Source organism: Thunnus thynnus, chromosome 20, assembly GCF_963924715.1.
Source record: "Thunnus thynnus chromosome 20, fThuThy2.1, whole genome shotgun sequence".
NCBI classification, from domain to species: domain Eukaryota; kingdom Metazoa; phylum Chordata; class Actinopteri; order Scombriformes; family Scombridae; genus Thunnus; species Thunnus thynnus.
In genome coordinates this window covers 25,860,748-25,883,111 of record NC_089536.1, presented here as the reverse complement: position 1 = coordinate 25,883,111, position 22,364 = coordinate 25,860,748, and the positions used below count along the sequence as shown (strand labels likewise).

General features: G+C 38.3%; 1 protein-coding gene across 1 annotated transcript in view; it reads left to right on the top strand.

Moving 5' to 3' along the window:
- fmn2b (formin 2b) overlaps nt 1–21,713 on the top strand; it is a 31,112-nt gene extending 9,399 nt beyond the window's left edge. Inside the window, exons 5-19 of the mRNA XM_067577142.1 lie at nt 2,627–2,685; nt 4,623–5,635; nt 6,712–6,856; nt 8,393–8,480; nt 9,497–9,558; nt 10,298–10,389; nt 10,526–10,655; nt 10,940–11,086; nt 12,251–12,310; nt 12,943–13,063; nt 13,790–13,882; nt 14,366–14,417; nt 14,788–14,937; nt 15,210–15,291; nt 16,838–21,713. Of these exons, the coding sequence (XP_067433243.1) occupies nt 2,627–2,685; nt 4,623–5,635; nt 6,712–6,856; nt 8,393–8,480; nt 9,497–9,558; nt 10,298–10,389; nt 10,526–10,655; nt 10,940–11,086; nt 12,251–12,310; nt 12,943–13,063; nt 13,790–13,882; nt 14,366–14,417; nt 14,788–14,937; nt 15,210–15,291; nt 16,838–16,864 (2,321 nt within the window). The 3' untranslated portion in view covers nt 16,865–21,713. The remainder of the gene's footprint in view (nt 1–2,626; nt 2,686–4,622; nt 5,636–6,711; nt 6,857–8,392; nt 8,481–9,496; nt 9,559–10,297; nt 10,390–10,525; nt 10,656–10,939; nt 11,087–12,250; nt 12,311–12,942; nt 13,064–13,789; nt 13,883–14,365; nt 14,418–14,787; nt 14,938–15,209; nt 15,292–16,837) is intronic.
- The last annotated feature ends 651 nt before the right edge of the window (nt 21,714–22,364 follow it).

The window sequence follows — 22,364 nt, the reverse complement described above, 5'->3', positions numbered from 1 at the left end:
AGTGTATATGTGTATAGTACCAAACATGGCCACTTCAATGTGATGATAAGACTCAAGGAAATAAATTGCGTCTAGCTGTTGTTTGCCAAGAAATACTTCCAGCATGTAACTCCTTCGAAAACCACAAGTTGTTGTGATACAAGTTGTTAATTAGTGAGCTTTAGAGGTGTTGGTAGGTGTATTTTTAAACTTTGAGAGTCAGTCTAGTTGTTTCCCTCTGCTGCCAGTCTATATCCTCAGCTAATCACATCATGATCCTAGCCCTGTACTTAAAGTGGAACTCCACCAATTTTACACATCAAAGTGTGCTTTGGGGAGTTCTACTGCATATGTGAAAAAAAGTAGTATAAAGCCTTTTGTGTCTCCAGAGGAAGATGTGTTAAATTTCATTAACTGCCTAAAGTGATGTCACTTTTAAGTGTGAAATAAAAAATATGATATCTCTGGTTCTGCTGCATCGATTTTAATCCCTTTTTAAGATTCAAAGTTATCCATTGTGAGTCCGACAATGTTATAGTTATGCAATGCTAAATCAGTGGAGTATTTTTTAAACACACAGACATGAGATTGATATTAATCTCTTCATCTCACTCTTGGAAAAACAAAATATATATTTCCTAAACTTTTGAACTATTTCCTTAGAAATGATGCTGTATGACAATCATTGATACAGACTGGCAGTTCCACTGTTGTTCAGGACGTGTCCATCCTCAGATGATCTTATTATGAAAGATGGACTCATCAATACTTTTATCTTCAATACATATACATATTGCACTTGATGAGCCATAAATCATTCTATCATTTAAGAACAGTTACACTGTTGATAGCTATAAATGTCAAACTCAGTGTTAAATACTCTTCGATGACTGATCTCCATTTCTTTCTCCTGTCTTGTCTCCTGAATGTGACATCTCCATTGTAATGCTTTGGTGGTTTCAGAGGACAATCAAGGTGAGTAATCATTTCTGTACATTGTAGGCTCATGTTTTGTGCTGACTCAAAGCCAGCAAATGTGCAAACACAAGCAGAGTGGCAGTGTTGTTAGGCCCAGTAACATGCCATGAGGGACAGGTAGGCAGTCACAGACCAGGATGCACACACCAATGAGTATTTTATATGTGTCAGCAGGCTAGTGCACAACGCATCAGAGAATCCTTCAAAATCAAGATCTTAAAATACCATTACCAAACAAACGATTACTCCATAACAGTCTCCATTACTAAACTCTCCCAATAGGCTACATCTCATTACATTGTAAGAGAGACAAAATGAAAGAGAGAGAGAGCAACAGCTTTAGCGGGAGAGGGGAGAGATAGAGAAACTTCACAACAAAAAGGCTTATGCACAATAGTCTGCACAGATCCACATATTCAAAATATGCCACCTATCTTCCCCATGATTCATGCCATCCACATGGTTATCCTGACATCAGCTATTACATATCACTGGTAAGGCCCCAGGTGAAGATTTTCCCCCGTTTGACAATATCATAACTTGAAATTAATCTGCCACTCCATGATAGGGGGAGTGTCCCAGGGACAAACTATAAAACTTTTTTTATGCATGCTGAGTTTGCCTCTTTTATTTTTTTAATCACCTAAACAAAATAAAATAGCAGGTGAAACATATTATTGTATTATAAAATTATAAAGTGCACATCATTACACAGGAAAACATGGACTTTGCATCTTTGGTCACTGAATTTATATATAAACTAAATTGTAAATACTAAGTGGTTATATTTCCAGAGATATTCACTGAATATGATTGTTTTTACATAAGTTTGTGTTAAATCTCAGCTCAAATCTTTTCTTTTCTAAAGTCTATAAATATCACAGTAAGAGTGAATGAGTCATCATCACTGAGGTGAAGATTATACTGACAGAAAAGGTATTCACTAAACTCCACTGCATGCTCCCTGCGTCTCAAATCTTTAACACTACAAATCACCTAAACAGTTCTAATTGATGTATTTTGTGATGTGAACAAATAGAAATTTTCAGCCAGGCTTCAGCCAGTAGAGAATGCTACATGTACATGTAGAGTACATGTACTGTAACGTGTTCATTTGAACTGTAATAATAATGCTTGTTATTACAGTTCTGTTTGATTTAAAAATAACCTACTTGGTGAACTAACCAGTTTTTTCGCTGACAGGTTATTCCATTAAACAGTCAATCTAATGTTTCCTACAAGAATTAAGATGCGGAAAACTATGACATTGTATTATGGTGTGACATGTGCTGTGATCTTAGGTACAAATTGAGTGGCTTAGATCAACACACAGCATGAATGTATCATTGTTACTATATTTTCCAAAATATGTGACTAACTCATTACAACATACACTACACTACTTACAGGTATAAAAACACAAGGGATGTGTTAGGAGTGCTACATTGAGGCATATTGGTCAGTGCTTGTCAGCTAAACACAATGTGATTCCAACACCAACTGTGTTGTAATTTCAGTTTGATTAAACTATGAGATGTGGACATATATGTAAGTGCATACATACCAGTATGTTCACACTAACCTGCAGGAGTTTTATGAGTCCTCTGAGGTGTGTTTGTGATGTACTGTATTGTGCTAATCTGACCTGATAATGTGTCTGTCTGTCCAGAAGTACATGCGGCCATCACGGGTTTGAGGCAACAACAAATGGAAAGCCAAGATTGTCAGGTCAGTCACTTTGATTTTTTTCTACTTATAGAGCCTGAGACTGCAAATTATTTTGAGCCCATGTCTGTAAAACACAGAGTAGTATACAGCATACATGATAGTTTGTAATTATAATTCTGTAATTCTCTCTCTCTTCTATATAATTGTAAGTAATTTGCTTTCAAAGACAAAAACCCCTGAATGGTGAAAAGGCTGCTTCTTTAAAGACATTTATATATAACAAAGAAGTGCTCATTTTAGCCGTGGAGTGGTTCAGAATGTATCATTTTAAACAAAGTTTACTTCAAATTCATAGTATTGTTCTACTGTGATAACAGATTTATGTTCTCATCAAAAACAGACTACATATCACATGATTTACATGTGTTTCCTATGTATTTTTTTTTAGTGTACAGAAATATGTAAAGTACAACAATGCTTATAATGTGATACAGGTACAGATCAGTGCTGAATACTAGAAAGACTGAACACTGAACACTAAAAACATTCACAGATCTAAAAGTGTAGGTTCACATCAGAAAGTATTAATGCATGTATCAAATACATGACTTATTTACGTCTAGCTTATTACTCAATAGACAGCTCAGCTTAAAAACAAACAAGAATGAAAAAATTGTCACAAGCAAGCAGCCAGACCTCCTGCGCACTCATTCACTTATCACACCATCAACAGGTGACTGAACAACCACTCAATTAAAAACTGGATCAGTTCCAAATGACTCAGACTCTTTTCATGTGAGTCCAGACAGCTCACTGTAACTTCAACAAGTAAACTACCTACAGCACATTATGTGATCTCTTTGCTGCATTCTTGTTAAGGAGAGAAATTCACACAACAGCCAGGAGAGACATTTAACCATCAGAGAAGAAAGAGACAGAGAGAGAGAAGGTGTATCTGACTCACGTTTTCTGATGTCTTCTTTCTTTCATGGAGATGAACAGCCCTTGTACAACAAGCTAACTGTTGGCGTAGCTATCTACTGTTCGATAAAAAAAGGGAAACGTAAATCTGGGAAAAGAAAATTTGCCACCTCCTCTTCTCTCCTCTCACCACTTCACACACACTGCCCTTTCTCCTCCTGCCTGCCCTGCAGGTGTTGCTGTTGATGCATTTTAATCAGAATTTCAATAATGAATTTTTTTTTCCAAAGAAGAGAGAAAAATATTTTCAAAGTGACACTGAGATTTGGTAATGGTTTATTTCAACCAATTACTTTTTTTGTATGTTGATCTCCCTCTTGCCTCTTAAAAATAGAGGATCAACCTCCTCTGCCTCTATGGACCAGCCTCCTCTCATATATATATATGTATGTATATATGAAGAGGGAGACAGAGAGAGAGAGAGAGAAAGAGAGAGAGAGAGACAGAGAGAGAGAGAGAGAGAGTATTTTCTGTTTCAGTAAAGTGAGAACAATCCAAATGGACTTCAGGGATAAGAATGGATTTGAATTAAAAAAATATGAACACACTATATCCCACTATATCCTATCTGGTATAAATGGCTTGAGAGCCCCCAGCTTTCACTTCAGCAATTGTGCTTCCTCTGCTTTATTTAGAAATAGAAGGAGCACTATCAGTGGAGTCTGGTCTTTCCATTATTTGAGAGAATAAACTCCATTGATGTTATGTTCAATTACATGGTGTTAAGCTGTGCAAACAAAATATTTTTATAATAAAATTACTTTTTCTTGTAAAATTATGGCTTTATTGTATAATATTATGACATTTTGTCCTGATAAATTGCAACTTAATTCTCATGATATAACTACTTTTTTTACTTAAAAATTCTGAGTTTATTCTTGAAATCTCAAACAGTCATTTGTCTTTAGCCAAATATTTATCCCACATGTTTCTATGGGCTGTGTATTTTCAGCTGCTTTGTCATTTATTACAAGACAAAGAGAGCTTCTCTGATTTTTGTTATTCTTTATTTGCAGGACGAATGTGTCCTGAAAACAGCAAAACTGAAGGAAAAACACGTCAATGTCATCCAACAACTGGAGCAAACCATTGAAGACCTCAGGACTAAGATCGCTGAGCTGGAGCGACAGCCCCCTCTGCTGGACAGGGACAGCATGAAACCCACCACTACCACCACAACCACAGACAGGGAGTGTGGAGGAGAGGAGGGCCTGCTGAGGGCTGTGTGTGATGCTCACCTGCAGACTGAAGCAGCTTCCGCTCTGCCTGGCTGCCTGGAGGCCAAGTCAGTGCAGACCTCTCCCATGGACGACAGCTTTAAGTTCAAAGTGCCTTGTAGTGAGCCGGGTGGAGTCAACGGCTTCCTGCAGCCTCCATCCACACAGGACGGCTTCCAGTGTTCATGTCAGCAGCAGCCTCCACCACCACCTCCCCTTCCAGGAGGAGCAACACCTCCTCATCCTTTACCAGGACAGACAGTGGCACCTCCTCCTCCGCCACCTCCTCCTCCACCCTTACCAGGAGGGTTAATGCCAGCTCCTCCACCTCCTCTACCACCCAGTTCAACAGTTCCTCCACCTCCACCCCCACCTCCTCCTCTTCCTGGTGGCCTTGCTCCACCCCCACCTCCTCCTCCTCCTCCTCCTCCCCTTCCCGCTGGCCTTGCTCCACCGCCACCTCCTCCTCCTCCTCCTCTCCCTGGTGGCCTTGCTCCTCCTCCTCCTCCTCCTCCTCTCCCTGGTGGTCTTGCTCCTCCTCCTCCTCCTCCTCCTCCATTACCAGGAATGGGAGGCCCACCACCACCTCCACCACCTCCTGGCTGTGGGCCTCCACCTCCCCCTCCTCCACCAGGAGCGATCTGCGTTCCTCCAGCTCTTCCAGGAGCTCTGGGCTCACTGCCTCCTCCTCTGCCATTGGGGCTGTACGCTCTGGGTTTGACCCAGGAGAAGCCACCCAGGAAGGCTGTGGTGGAGCCGCCCAGACCCATGAAGCCTCTCTACTGGACCAGGATCCAGCTGCATGCTAAAAAGTAAAGATGATAACCTGTGTAGCCATGATGACTTCATGTTCTGGGGAAAACACCTGTAGATGTAGTGTTTGCACATGTCACTATTTGCAGAAGAAGTAGAAGAAGAAGATGTATTTTTATCTGCTTTTGGATAAAACTTTTTGACAACTCACATGCATTTTTAATGCAAGAGGCTGCTACATTTACATTCTCTCTCTTTTGACCACATCCAGTGTAAATTAGGCTTGATGCAGTGCTCTTATTTCAGAGTGACCTTTACATGAGTGTAAGTCAGCAGTAGACTTTTAAAATCAGCCTGCATGTTCATCTGCATTCCAACTGCATAAAGATAAGGTACATTATAAGGCTGCTTGGAAGTCAGGTTGTGTGCTTTGTAAAATGTCAGGCAGTCATGTATGGTGTTGCACTGTAATGTTGTAATGTTGATCTTTGAGGCAAAGCAAACAATGAACTCTATAGGGTGTGTATATTTTCTTCATAGACTAGTAATACTAATAATACAGAACAACTTCAGAAAGTGCAATTAACAACACATTGTTTGTGACAAATGCTGAATTCAGATTTAGAAACTTCCCTGGTGCACAGTAGCTGTAGAGCATGATTGGCTGTCATCCAGCACAGCTCAGTGTGTAAGAGCAGTTCAGCCTTTAGGAAATAACAGTGGCCAGTGTACAGTTCTTGCTTCTCATGATTAAAGAGATGAACAGAGAGAATCCAACCCAACAATGTCACTGTTGTACAGTCAGAGCTTTAAAAAAATCTAATTTGAATATCAAACAACAAAATACAAGCTCTGTTTTGGGTTACGTCCTACACACAAAGCTAATTTTGTTTGTTGGGCATGTTTAAGCATGTGGTACTCACTCATAATGGATTTTAACAATACATAAACTTGGATGTGTGTCATATCAGTTTGATCAGAAGCTGTCTTTCTGCTGTGAGGTTTGTCATCAGACTTCCTGATAAATGGATTATATTCACACATATATTGTAAGAAAAATGCAATATGACTAGTAGAGATGATTACGCTTTACTGCTAAAAAACAACATCTGTTATTATTGTTTTGTGTTCTCAGGGATGTTTCTTCTTCGTTGGTGTGGGAGGCAATAGAGGAGCCTGATGTAGACTTTGGGGAATTTGTAGAGTTGTTCTCCAAAACAGCTGTAAAGGAGAAGAAGCAGCCGCTTTCTGACACAATCACCAAGTCCAAGGCCAAACAGGTCTGTTTGTTTAAGTGTGTTTTACATAAATGTACAAGTGTAGTGTCACAATTATGAAGTCAACAACAATTTTAAATATATATATATATATTTGTGTGTGTGTGTGTGTGTGTATGTATATATGTATATATACATACATACATACACATACACACACACACACACACACACACACACACACACACACACATACATATATATATATATATAGAGAGAGAGAGAGAGAGAGAGAGAGAGAGAGAGAGATTTGACTTGTTCATTATAAATAAACAAGGATCTATGGATGGCAATGTCTGTCTGTCAGTTGGTCCACCACTTTGTTCCAGACTAAAATATCTCAACTGGATGGATTGCCATGAAATTTGGTTCAGATACAGCAGGCCTAATCCATGTTTCCTGCAAGATGAATTATACTTTGATGACATCTTAACTTTTCATCTAGCGCCATCAACAGGTCAAAAAGTCTGTTTGTCCAACAGCAAAATACCTGCAAAACATATGACATTCCCATCAGCCTCAGTTGTACTTTGTGTTTAGTGCTGATTAGCAAATGTTAGCATGCTGACATGCTGAATTAAGATGATTAACATGATTAGCATTATGCCGGCTTAACATCAGCATTAGCATTGTCATCGTGAACATGTGAGCATGTTAGCATGTTGACGTTAGCATTTATCTCAAAGCACCACTGTGTCTACGTATGGCCTCACAGAGCAGGTTGGTCATGTCTTTCTTTGATGCATGCCTGTGGCTTAGGGGACCTTTCTTGCATCTCTTGCTCCTTAGTCTCCTGTTTCCTGTTACCTCTCTACCTCTTTAATGTAGTAAAGTATAAACATGCGGACAAAACTCAAAGACTTGCATCAGTTTTAATCACTAAATTATCTTCTGTGAATAAAAAGTTTGATAATCTAAATTTAAATCTGAGTTTAAATGTGGTTATCCTCCACAACATGACTTCAGTCTTTAGATCATCAATATGAGGTTGAGTACCATGGAATTTGTAAATATGTGGCTTTGTATATGACATATGGTATATGTCATATACCAAGCTTATAGGGAAGTAAAACTACAGTATGCTAAATACATAGTTTAAATAGATATATATATTTTCACCAAATATAAAAGACATATCACACATGCTATACTATGTACTGTCCAGTATGTTCATGTGTAAAGTATATAATCATACATATTAAAGATATGATGAATAATCATATCTTTAATCATATCATCATGTTTGTCCCGTCTTATATGAAATGGTGTGGAGTGTAATGAGTGTTGCAGTAAGACTTTTATCTTTCTCACTGTGCTGGCATTAGGGTTAAGGTTGTATATTATTCATCCTTTACTGCAAACTGCAGTCTAGTTAGATTTTTCATAGTTGCAGCATCATCTTTAGTGTCATACCACTGGAAATGCACAGTGGTACAGCATGTGACACACAGGTATGAATGAGGAACTACTGTGCTTCAGTGGCAGCGCTACACATGTGCTTTTGAATCTGAATCTCAGATCTGTTTTTTTTTTTTTTAGGTTGTAAAGCTCCTAAACAACAAACGTTCTCAGGCAGTAGGAATCCTCATGTCCTCCCTGCACCTTGATATGAAAGATATCCAGCATGGTAAGTTCATTGCTTTGTTATGAAATTATAATAATGATTCTTCATGAAGAATATGTATGGGAAAAAAATCAGCTGACAGTGAAGTTAATTGTGATTGTTTTCCATACATATTCTTCATGAAGTATCATTATAATTTATAGAGCTCAACTGTGTACTTCACAGGATGCAGTGCAAAAACCAGACATTTTAATAGGTTGTTTAGTCTCATATTCTGCCCTCAGAGGTTACTTTTGTCAAAGAAGAAACTGATTCTGCTAAGATAAGAAAACCTCACTTAATTTACTGGTCCAGATACTTATTAGATTCACCTGGTTATGATAAAATCATTTGTCAATAAAAACCTTGTGTGTTTAGTCTCTGCCATTTTGTATTTTGTCCAAAACAGTCGTTATAGTATAATAATCACATCTGGTGCACATAGGCTTGTATTGACTATGTGGTCATTTGATGTTTTTTAGAATGATATATCATTACTATAGCACAAATACAAATTGCATAAACCTAATGTATGTTGATTTTGCAAATTAATCTTTGCACAAAGTCCAAACATTACCTGACAGGATTGGTGCTCTGTTCTTGGAGCCAGTTTGTGTTATCATTTTGTTTTGTTTCACATCTAATCATTTCACCAGTTCAGTAAAGAAGGTTAAATATGTGTTTTTCTTTCTTTTTTGTTTGTGGAAGTAAGAATGAAACCGATCCATGACCCAAAGACTGAGGTACAGGCCTAGACTTCAAAGAACCTTGTTCTTTATTCTCCTTCTTCTTTGTTCTTTTATTTCTTTACTATTTCATGTTTTCCTGATTTCTTCCTCTTCATCTGTCACTACAGCTTTTCTACCTCCTTCCCATTTTCTTTGAGCATATCTGGTAACATTATTACTCAACAGTGTGATCAGTGTCAACAAGTTGCGACCAGTGACCTCTCTCTCTCTCTCTCTCTCTCTCTCTCTCTCTCTCTCTCTCTCTCTCTCTCTCTCTCTCTCTCTCTCTCTCTCTCTCTCTATCTTTTTCAGCCATTCTCAACTTGGACAACACAGTAGTCGATCTGGAGACCCTGCAGGCTCTGTATGAAAATGTGAGCAACACACACACACTTACCACAGCCTTTTAATCAGTTTGCATTGCCTGTCTGACTACACAGTGTGTAGGTACGTTAACGTTTATGCAGCAACTATGTTGTCTCAGAAAATCATGATTCATTACCTCTGCCAGTACTATTCACTACCAGCACTAGGAACTGACTTGCGTGTAACTTTTGGGGGAAAACATGTCTTACTCATACACTAAGTAAAAAAGTTCATATGGTAAGAATACCTACAAATTATTGTTACTCTAACAGATGTTGATGTGACATGACTTTGCCATCAAAGAATTCAAGCATTTATCTCATATCCTGGTACTTCATTCACTGAATACCCTCCTAATGTTTCCTTCAGCATTCAACACACCACTTTTGTTCAGCGGTTGTTCATCTTCCACAGATATTGTGTGTGTTCAAGCCACATATTTGCTGTGGTGATGTCAAGAATTGTCACTTCACAGTTCTTCTTTTGTTATAAAGTCCATGTCTGTGGTGGTGAGCACTTTTTTGTAAAGGAAGTCTGGGTATTTGAGTTCATGTTTTACAGCTGTGAGTTGTGGTTTCTTTTGGATGGTGCCAGCTAGTTTCTATTATCCATGGTGGCTAGTAGAGTAATTTAGTTATGCATCAATACAGTACATCAGTTACTTGTTTATAGTGCACAGTATATACACTGTAGTGTATAGACTGAATGTGGACACAGCTGGAGTCATCTCTTGTGTCTCTTCCACAGAGGGCACAGCAGGAGGAGCTGGACAAGATTGAAAAGCACATCAAGTCATCTAAAGACAAGGAGAATGCTAAACCTCTGGACAAACCTGAGCAGTGAGTGGGTTTTATTCCTCACACTTCAACACTAATATGTCATCCTGTTAAGAGTGTCAAACTGGACACACAGTAGAGAATAAGAGTCGGTTCAGAGATGGTATGCACAGCAGCCAGTGTTTCTCTTGTGTTGCAGGTTTCTCTACCAGCTCTCCCTCATCCCCAACTTCTCTGGCAGAGTCTTCTGCATCCTCTTTCAGTCCAGCTTTTCTGAGTGCATGTCGTCCATAATTAGGAAACTGGACATACTGCAGAGGGTATGCAAGGTGAGTCAAACTCTCCATCTCCTCCTGGAACACATAGGTCATTTGTACCTGCACTCTACGGAAACACTTAGTATTGCCGGATGGAACAAATTTTTTGGGACACATTTATGTCTTTTCTTCTATTGCATATTCCCCTTATGTCATTCTCCCATGCTCACTCTTGCTCTGTTTCACACTCACATCCAAAATCATAAATTTGCCTCAGACCTTTACTATCCGAACAATGTGCAACACACTGCCTGTCCCTACATTTGTTCAAATAAAAACTTTGATGTCTTGTGCAGGCACTGCAGGGAAGTGAGACAGTGAGGCAGGTTCTAGGTCTGGTCCTGGCTTTTGGTAACTTCATGAATGGCGGCAATCGGACCAGAGGCCAAGCTGATGGCTTCACCCTAGACATCCTGCCCAAACTCAAAGATGTCAAGAGCAGCGTGAGTAAAGAGAGAGGGATTCTGAAATAAACTGAATTACTGTATATTGGAATCTTATTCTTCCACCATGGATGTCAGGGTTGACTGACTTGCCTGGTTTTATGGGCTGATTGTATTTCTGCACTTTGAATATGATATGTTGATGTGACAGTACACAGTTGGGTAGGGAAACATAAAGGCTGTATCTATGTAGCTTATTGGGAGCTTGTCAGAATGTTGCATTCCCGTATGTATGGCCAATGTTTGCCATATCAAGGCAAAAAGTGGGAGTTATGAAATAACCTTACTCAAATATATATTTTATATATAATATAATACAGTGACTTAAAGGTGTAAATAAAATGAGATGATTATTTTTAGCCCACCAGCTCCATCAGCTCTTCTCTGAATAGTGTAACCTCTCAACATTTGTCAAGTCAACAAATAAAGGTTGAGAGTCATATTTGACAGATTTCAGATTTTTATTTCTTACAGTCACAAAGCACTGGCACAAATCACTGCTTTTTGCTCCTCGATTAATTTGTAAAAAGTCCTCTATGTTTGAACATCCTTGTACAGGAAAAATAAAGAATTCTGTAAAGTGGGTGCATCCTGTGTATCATCCTTCATGTTAAATCTCCAGTGTAAAAGTAATGATACATGTACAGTGACTGACATCTCTGTGCAGCAGTGAACTTTCTGGAATAACAGAAGCAGAGTCAGTGCTTGAGTGATAAATGACAACAGTACTTACCCACAAATTACCCATGACCAGTGAATGGTCATTGCTGTACTGGTTTCATATTAGTTTTACAATTGATTATTGTATTTCATTTTTTGTATATTTGTATGTCATTGAGGCAAAAGCAGCCAAATGCACACTTGCAGCCTTTTTAATTTTTTCATTTATTTACAATGTATTTATTATGATAAAGACTTGCAGCCTTTATCCAGTGATTTATAGGTTCCTTCAATAGTTTTCTTCAGGGTTTTACAGTAACTGCAGTTTCAGCAATATTCTGTATAGGGTAATACAGAAGACAGATATATTTTTAATATAATGATCATGCAGCTATTACAGTGAAACACCAGAAATATCTGCAGGAAGTCTAAACATCATGTTCATGACACTGACTTCTCCACTCCTGCCAAACCTACAATCTTTTTTTTTTCCTCCACATGCAGGACAGCATGAGAAGTCTTCTGTCATACATTGTTGCGTACTACCTCAGACACTTCGATGAGGTAAGCTGTTATACTTCCTCCAAACTGTGTCTTTTTCATCTATTTTGTTTTTCATTTACTGAGTTGTCTGTGTCCCTCCTTGTATACTCATTGTTCCTCACATATGTACTATAGCTCATATTCAAAGTGTGTATCTTTCTACATCCCATCTACAAACACTCTCTCTGTTTAATGTACACATAAACCAGATTTCTGTCTGTATGCAAAGTGTTTATATTTGCACTGCATTTCCACATCACTATGTTGTTGCGTCACACTGCTGTAATGCTTGTAGGCTTCATATTTATGAGATTGGTGACCAGTGAACTGAAAAATGAGTTGTTTGGTGATCTTAATAAAGTCTGAAATGGGCTTATTCAGTCTTTGACAGGAAATGTTTAAAAATCACTGTTGGGATTTAATTGTTGGAGAGTGTGTTTGTGAATATGAGTGTGAATATGATGGAGAACAGTGTTACAGGTGAAATGGAATACCTGAAGATAACATTTGCATCTGTTACACCTAAAAATGAGAATATTCAGAACTGAAAAGATTGTATAACCGTGTTTCATATTTAGGGCATTAATGATTAGTTTTCCTACATGTTTATGTATTGTTATCATATTTGTCTCACTCCATCTTTCTATCTACAGGATGCTGGCAGGGAGACATGTGTGTATCCTATCCCTGAGCCTCATGACTTGTTCCAGGCTTCACAGATGAAGTTTGAAGACTTCCAGAAAGACCTGAATCGACTCAGGAAGGACCTTAGAGGTAACACACACACATACAAATACACTTAGACACAAATACAGTTTAGATCATAATTAACCTCAGTCTTAATGCTTCACATGGCTGGCTGACTGGTTGGCTTACTGTGTAAGTAGTTATTGCTGTAGTGTTTTGGCATTGCATTCCAGACATCACGTTGCAAAAACTAACATAGATATTTTAGCGTGAAGCTCTTGTAACGTTTCAAACTATTCTAAAAGTTGCATCTCACACAGTGTAAGTCTGAGTAACTCCAAACCTGGTTGACCGTCCAGTCAAGTCCTTAAAAATTTTGAGTGGGATCAACCAAGTCCACCTTAATCGCTTCCAGCTATCATGAATATTGTGAAAACATTTTTTTTCCAAAAAGCATTTTTTGTTTGGACCAGATTCACACAACATCAAGGTATCTAACCACACTTAGCAACGATACAATTCAACAAATTCACCTTGGACTTTCACCTCTATAGTCATAGCCTGTTAACATTTTACACAGTTTTATAAAACATGATGTAGGTATTAACTATAAGTCACTAAATAAAAGGCATGTTGATACTGTTATATTGTCTTAGAATAGTCTTCAGTTTGTGCCATAAGTGATTATTCATTTTGACAGGGAACTTATCACATCTGCCTACTACTATATTTTATTTTGTATGAAATGTGCGCTGAACACATATAGTAGACCTATAGACTTGATTACAAATTTTTTCTCCAATATTTTGTCAGCGTGTACGTCAGAAGTGGAGAGGGTGTGCAAGATTTCAGATGAAGATAACCTGCAGCCTTTCAAAGACAAGATGGAGGAGTTTCTCTCACAAGGTAACTCACAAAAAACATGCAACTACTGTATGTTTATATAGTCATAAAGGTCTGGACTCCTACTGACCTTTGACTTGAAGCTGCTTTGTGACAGTTTCTTCAATCTATTGCTTCCTCTCACTGCTCTGACTATGTTAGGTTTATATTCATATTAATTTGCAATGCAAACAGTGATTTACAAAGATAGACCTGCAGGGATTTAATCTGTTTATAGAAGAAGCTGTGGTCTGCCTCAGAGCCAAGCAGCATTTATGTGTCACAGCATAACTAGAAGATGTTGTAGTTACAGTGAGAGAGCAGAGTTACAATGTGTTTTTCTCTGGTTTCCTTCACTTTCATGTATAATGCATAGATGCACTGTCTGTGGAATTGTTATACTGTACATTCAAACTTAAAATCAGTTAGTTACTATTTGCAGTATACTGTATTTATGTGCATGTTTACTATTTCTTTTGACCTTTTGTATAATTCTTCCTTTCCTAGCTAAAAGTGAACTGGAGACACTGGAAGCTCAACTCAGCAGCACTCACAAACTGTAAGAGCAAGCGTCTTTACCTTCCTTATATTCTATATTATGGTTTGCTTTGTGTATTTATTTTATGTATTTTATTTTATTTACACTGCCAAACTGAGAACTGAGAACACATTCTCTGTGCATATGAACACTAAAGAAACTACCATTTTCAAATCAGTCAGTTTACTCTGGATCTCTTTGGGTTACCTGCTTCACTTAGCCTAACACTAGTGATCCTAAATAACCAAGATCACAAAGTTGGTCATCAACTGGCAGTTTAGTCTGGGTTTACTGATCCAGCTACGAATGTGTTCATGTTACCCAGGATCATATTATCTGTCTACACATGGAGAAAAAGGAATGTCAATAACTTGATATTTTTTCCTGTCAGGTTCCTGGAGCTCACAGTGTTCTTCTCAGTGAAGGCCAAGGCAGGAGAGAAGGAGGTTTCACCCAACACACTTTTCTCCATCTGGCATGAGTTTTCCTCTGACTTCAAGGACCAGTGGAAGAAAGAGAACAAAGCCATTCTCAAGGAGAGGTACATTAACAACTCTCCTTGTTGCACCTCTAGAATCCAGTGTTGTTACATTTCCTGTTCTTTCTTTCTTAAAAGGAAACTATACATTGATATTTTATACATGACATATTAAAACTTTCTACTTTCAGCTCAAGTAAAAGTGACTTGATCGCAAAATTAAGACCAGCCAAAGGGATGACAACCATGACATTAATCTTGGCTGCTAAATTAGTGAAAGTGAAAGCTCTAATGCTGTATTCACAATAAATGCATTAACATTGTGTGTTGTGCAGGTTAAAAGCAGCAGAAGAGTGTTTCCGACAGGCCAAGGAGAAAGCTTCCTACAGCGTCAAACCCAAACACGCCTCTGGCATCGTAAGTCGACCTTTCACCCACATTTTGTCATTTCAGCAATCTGAAGGTGAAAAGGTCAGTCTGTTTATCTAAATCAGTTGGAAGTCATCAATAAGAGCTATGCTTGGGTTGTTAGGTTGTGCCTTTAGAAATGTTTTATAAAAGGAGACTTACTAGAAAACAGTAAACATATTTCCACTGCTTCCTAACATGTTAAGTACAACTGAAAATGCTGCTTTGAGAAATAATTGTGAAAACAAGAACTAATCAGCCTTCAGAGGAGGCATTTACTTTATTTTGCAGACTTGTCTACCTTATTTATTGAGAATAAATCAAATTAATTGTTTTACTACACTATATTTCTCTGACAAATATAGTTACTTTACACATATTTTATGTGAAGAGTAGATTATCACTTCATTTTAAAAATAAATGATGCATTGTTATAGATTAAGCTTCCCAAACAGTTACTCAAGCAGCTACAACATTACAATTCTGCTTACACATGAATGCATCAGTAATAATGATCCAATATTATAATATGTAATAATTAGAGGTCCTACAGTTCCATTTGAAATTACACGTGCATCAAGCACTGGGGACAACTAACATACCTTCACCACCTACTCAGGTTAATAACATTGAAACCATTTTGTATGCATAATGATTACTTTTACCTTTTGTACTTTAGTACATTCAGCTAATTATATACAGTACCCATACTTTTATTTAAATAACATTTTGAATGTGGAACTTTAAGTTGTAATGGTGTATTTTTACATTGTGGTATTATTACTTCTGTTTAAGAACAGAATCTTAAACATTCTTTCCACTGCTGGTTTGCAGTTTAGGCATTAATAGCTTTTGGTTCATGTTAAGGAAAGATGGTGATCATATCAGTGCTGGTATGTTCTATATTGAAAGCAGCATTCACTTCTATTGTGAATCTAACTGTCTGAAAATTAAAATGAGCTGTGAGCACTGTTATCTCTCTGTCTACCTGTCAAGGCCAAAGCATTTGACCAAACAGTAGTTAGTCTTAATGATTATACACTCTCACTATGAATTGATGATGGATTTTCAGCAATTTATAGTGTTGTTCCCTACTCTTGTTTATGTATGCTTTATGTTGCTTAAAGTCCCTCCCCAACCAAAAATTTGTTTTTCTTCTATTTCCTTCAGTTGGATGTTGTTCTCTTCTCTGTGCAGAATGATGTATGTGCAGAGTTTGTTTTCACATTCATCTGCTGAAGGCAGAACGTTTCTCTGTGAACACCTTAAATCTCAGTTTAACACATGTACCTACAGCATGATTTGTGACATCATAACTAGTTTGGAGCCAATCATGGTCTAGTATGCAACTTCCACAAGTATGATGTGGAAACCTGAAGCCTCCAGTGTACATACACTGAGAATGGACTTTTCAGTGAAGTAGGAAACATCTTGTGTTGTATATTCATAGATTCTGGATTTTTACATGAAGGAGAAGGGATAGAATTTTTAATGAAGTAATTAAGATGATGGAGGGTGGATTGCAGTTAACCTCTGTGATGTGTTCTTTCCACAGAAAGCCAAGCTTGGCATGAAGATTTGACTCTGGCATGCTTCTTTTTTTCGACTTTGGGCACCAACAGTGAGTCAAAGACTAAACAGTATGAAGGAACCAGGAGAGAAAAAGAAGGGACGGCACATATATGTGCAACTGAGCCTACTCTGGACATTAGAAGTCATGTTTTTTGTTTGTTTTTCTGGTTTTTAATAGTTTGTCTGTCCTGTCAACCTGCTGCCTTACATTGCTGTCTCATAACTGAATCCAACACAGCCATGGAAGTATTCTGCTGCAGGGCCACCAGGCCATTCAGCTGTCTGCTTGATTTCTAGTACTGTGTCAATCAGATGCACCACTGCAGGAATCAACCCTGTGTTGTTGGGAATCATCACAACTCAAAACATTACAGAGACAAACATCAACTGGGAAAACAAAATATAGTCTGTGCAACCTATAGCCTACTGTAAATCTCACTAATATAGTCTTTTCAGCAGAATGGTAAAGACAAACAACCTACTGCGTTAAAGGAGCAATAAAAATGTTAAGCACTTATTCCCCCCGAACTGTATCTCTCCATTAACACACCATAAGCTTAGCAAGATGTGATGGTGATGAAGACTGGCACAAGCAAGGGTGAGAGGACTCAGTATTACATTATTAATACTGACTGTAACTGTCTGCCTGGCCATGTAGCAATATTTAAAGTGAGATCAAAGCCACAGCTGTTGGAATGGCTGTCCCCTTCAGTATTGCTGAGTCATTTTTTGGCTACACAAAAACAAAAAAACTATTAAACTGTATAATATATTTAAGTTATAATCAGAAAGAAAGAGAAAGAGAGATTTCAGTCCTGGTTGAGTCCTGGTCAAGTCCACTACATGAATGCATTATTTCTCATGAATCCCTTGTGTGTTGGTATGGAATTTGAATACCAGACTCCACTAGTAACAGTGAAATTACTATATGAAGAGGCAATTACAGAGTACACTGTGGCTACTATTTAAGGTATGGCCAGTCTTGTCTTTGACACAGTCTTGTGTCAAAGTCTGCTTACTCATTGGGTAGTGTTTCCTGTAACATTACCCTATGTGGTTGGGGATAGGATTAAGGTTGGGTTCAAGTTACTGTAAGGCAAAACACAAATCAATGTGGAATTCAGAGCAATCCATGCCATAAATAGTCAACAAAGTGAATTGATAAATTGAAAATCTTAAAGTCTGTGTAAAGCAATAATAAATATGTGTTCTGAGTTTGTCACACCACAGAAAAATTTGTTATTAACCATCCAGCCTAATTTGAATGATTAAAAAAATCGCCAAAGTATATGAAGTGAGGTTGCAAAATCATGGAAAAATAAGCAGCATTCTCTGCTCTGAAACGCTGGGGACGTGTCCGCTGAAGCCGCTAAAGGCACTGAAAGCACAGCCTAGCTGAAAAGACTCGACGTTAACAACGCTCCCAGCAAACTCCCATATGAAAAATTTAGGCCTTGTTTGTAGGTGTAAAGCAAGCAACATTGGTCATATTTTAAAAATAAAGAAACGCTGGGAGCCACTGTTTAATTCGGCACATATTTTGTAGGTAAGTGGGGGCTTCTTTCAATAAAAATGTAACTTAAATGACTAATTAACAAGCAAACCATCACCAATCATCAATTGTTGTTCACTTAACCTTACTCACTTCTCTGCTGAAAAGCGGCTTCACTGTGTCCATTACCCTTGGAGCAATTGCCTCTCACGCAATACTTTTTGGTGAAGTGCTGCCCGCCAAATGCTCTCCCTCTGGCTGGAGACCTCACAGCCACACAGCTGGTGCTGGTGCTGGTGCTGAAGCTGAAGCGGTGGGTGGTGGTGGTTGGCGGCCAGTGTTGGCTGCTGCTGGTGCCGCATCCGTTGACTCTACCTGTCCTCTCAGCCGAACAGCCGGTGCTGAAGCCAAGCCAAAGTGAATCACAGTTGTCTCAACAAAACTTTGTAAAACTACCCAGTGTTAAAATATAAGTACATGCATTCTAGTGTTTATATAGTGAGAGGGAGGTGGGGGCAGGGGTCATGCTAGTCACCCCTCTATGTCATAGAGCCACCATTTCAAGCCCGCTCAAAAAATCGTGAACACAGAAATGGTGAAAAACGGTTTAACACTCTAATTCCACAATTCAGTATCTCTCTCATTTTCCTTTACACAGACTTTAAAGATTATAACTTCAAATTCATTTTTCTGTTATTTGTAACAAAACACATTTGTCTTACTTGTCTACACAACATACATTCAACATCTTTGTTACAATTCATCAGTAATAATGGATGTTTTGTTCTAAAAGGTACTATAGGAGATACAACATCTGCAATATCCTATTTTGGTTACCTTCTCCAAGATAGTCATGGATTCAGTCATATGTCTGGTACTTAGAGGATATTTTTAATGAAATAATGAAGAGGTAGGGCATGGCCAAGTGGCAACTACCCCAGCTTGAGGTTGAAGCCAATGTGGAAGTACCTTAAAGTGCCACCAACGGCTGCTAGATGCTCCAACAGACTTCCTTTCAACAACCCTCAACTTCTCTCTAGACATACTAAGTCAATAATTTTTTTAGCAAATCATTGTGGTCTGAATTGCTAAATTCTGGCCCTCTAATAAGTGAGCTGGTGGCATATACTGTTAAAAATAATAGACATAGCCACCATAACGTCAACCACTGGTTTGTGGACTCCTGTTTTGAAGCCTCAAGTTTGCATTTTGACAGTCGCCATCTTGGATTTTTGGAGCCAGAAGTGACCATAGAGAGGGTGGAGCGGCCCCTCATGCTAGCTGCTAGCTGCTAGCTAACTAGCTGCCGACTCCTTAGAGGGTCTTTTAGTACAACCAAATGCTGAACAAGACCTTTTAAGGTGACCAAAAAGGTAACTTTCATGAACTGAAAACACACTGAAATAGCGATGGCTACAGCTATGCCTGTACTCTGTGAATCTGGGGTTACGCCATGGTTATGCTACTTAACCAATGTTGTCACTATGGTAGCGACTTGCCTGTGATGGCATCCACCTGTCACTCAAAGCAGCCACATCCTTAATTATGCATAACTTTAATCCTTAATAAAATTTAAATGGTTGAGTTATATAAAATTCACCCGCCAAACAGTTGTCATGAACAGGGAAATTAGACCAAAACCGTTTTTTGTACCAGGTTGTGAACATGTTTTTTTCGGCTGTAAAGTTTGGCATTTTAACATGGGGGTCTATGGAGATTGACTTGCTTTTGGAGCCAGCCTCAAATGGCCATTCAAGAAACTGTAGTTCTTGGCACTTCCGCATTGTCTTCATTCTTCAGCCCTGGAGCTAGCAACCTAAGCGGCAACATTCTCCATTAATAAGATTTGAAGACTTATAGTAGCTTTGATGTCTGCCATGTGGGCGTTGATTGACAGCTGTGATTGACAGTTGGCTCACCTGCTGCTCTCCCCGGCTCCGTTACTTGATTACAATACCTGCCCGGTTAGCACAATTTAGCTAAAGTAGCTAAAGTTAGCCCAAGTGTACAGGGCTCAGTGTTCCCAGTAAGCTAGCATTAGCTTAGGTCCAAGGTAGTGGAGCGTGTTTCCACAGTGTGAAAGGTAACACCCCGCACTCCTTATCTGGAAGCTACTGGCTCCAAACGGAAAAGATGGCGCCAACCAGAAGCTGCAACTCTGGGCTTCAAACTGGCTCCAACGCAAATCAACGGGTGACGTCACACCTCACTACGTCCATTTTTATATACAGTCTATGGTCATGGCCCAAAGAAAAAGTGATTAACTATTGGTGTGAGTGCCATTTATAAAGTACTTTCTGTTTTGCCTTTTAACTACTAAACAGTACAATACAATAGCATTAATCTGAATCAGTGGGTCATTAGTCTGACTCATGTTAAGTTGTCATTTCATTTTTGTACAAAACTCTAATATTTGGTAATTCTCCAAAAATCTTGGCCACCATCAGATATCAGTATGATTTACCATTACCATGTGTTTTTCGATTGAAACATTTAAAAATAAGTACACATTTCAACACATTTTATTATTAAAATCAAATTGCCTGAAATCTCAGCAGCCACTGAAGTAACAGAAGATTGGAGTGACAGTTATGGATCAGCAGAACTTGTGGACACCTAGTGATATACTGTATATTCTGATTATTTTGTGCAAACATTACTGATTGCGACTCAAACATGCTATGTTGAAAAGTAACAGAAATGTGGATTGTACCAGATAACAGTCATGGACACAAACTTTTTAAATGCCACAGTAAATTGTCTCACTTCAATATCAACATTCTCTGCATAGACCATCACACATTGCCACACCACTGTTTTTGATTCTACATCCTGACTGTCCAATCAGACTTGCCATCTCACTAAGGATAGACAATTAAACTCACTCAAAAGTATGCATTTGTACAGTGGAGTTGATTGGCAGGAAAAGAATGTCACTGTAAACTTACATGTGTAATTTTAATGTATGTTCAATGATATGCCATATCATACCAGATATACCATAGGGATTGTGTGTGTGTGTGTGCGTGTGTGTGTGTGTGTGTGTGTGTGTGCGTGTGCGGTCACGTAAATGAATTTTCTCATTATCTGGTTGATCACATCTCTGTGGTTGAAAGCTGTGTGATGCAGGATATGTATAGTGAAATGACATACAGCTATTGAACTTTGTTGCAGAATTAATGACTTTATCAATGTAAAGTAATAAACTGTAAAAAAAAAAAAAAAAAAAAAAGAAATATATTGTGAGACAAGTTTTGTGTTTCTTTCATTAATGTCGTCTTCTGTTGGTCAGCACGATACTCACAACAGGAACCATTTCATGTGCAATAAATGTTTCTATGTGTATATGAGCAGGGTGCATGGGGTCTGGGGGCAGTGTAATTTATGTAAAATAAAGAGAATGACTTCTGCATTATTTTGGTTTCATGCAATATTTCATTGTGATAGGGCGCAAGGTGTGACTGAAAGCTCACTGGCCAAGCTGAAATGAATTAGGAACACTCCTTTAAGTCCACAACATTTCTTCTAAAGAAGTGAACACCAGTTCACCTTCCTGTAGCCAACATCAGAAGAACGTGTTGTGGTTCACGGAGCCAAACTCCTGATGTCACTCTAGGCTAGCCACAGTTCTATAGTTTCTGTTACTTAGTACAATCTCTCATTGAGGGTTTCTTATATTGTTCTTTTACTGGAGTTTATGATCCATTAATGGTCTCTACTACAGTGCCTGCGACTAAAATTCAAACCGTTCATAATTTTAACAAAGTTAAACCATGATAGCAAACAAATTTATTAACATACAAAAGGAAAAAACAAAAAAACAGGTCTTGGGCTTGTCAGAAATGGTTTGTTAAATGTTAAAAATGAAACTATTTTTTTAAAATCTACAATCCATCACCAGATACTATTAAACTGCTCAATATACTGTTGAGTAAGTAAAGTAATGTGCTAGGATTAGTGGTATGGCAAGGCTAGTGAACCCAGGTGCAGAACACAGAGACAGGAGGCAATGAGTAAA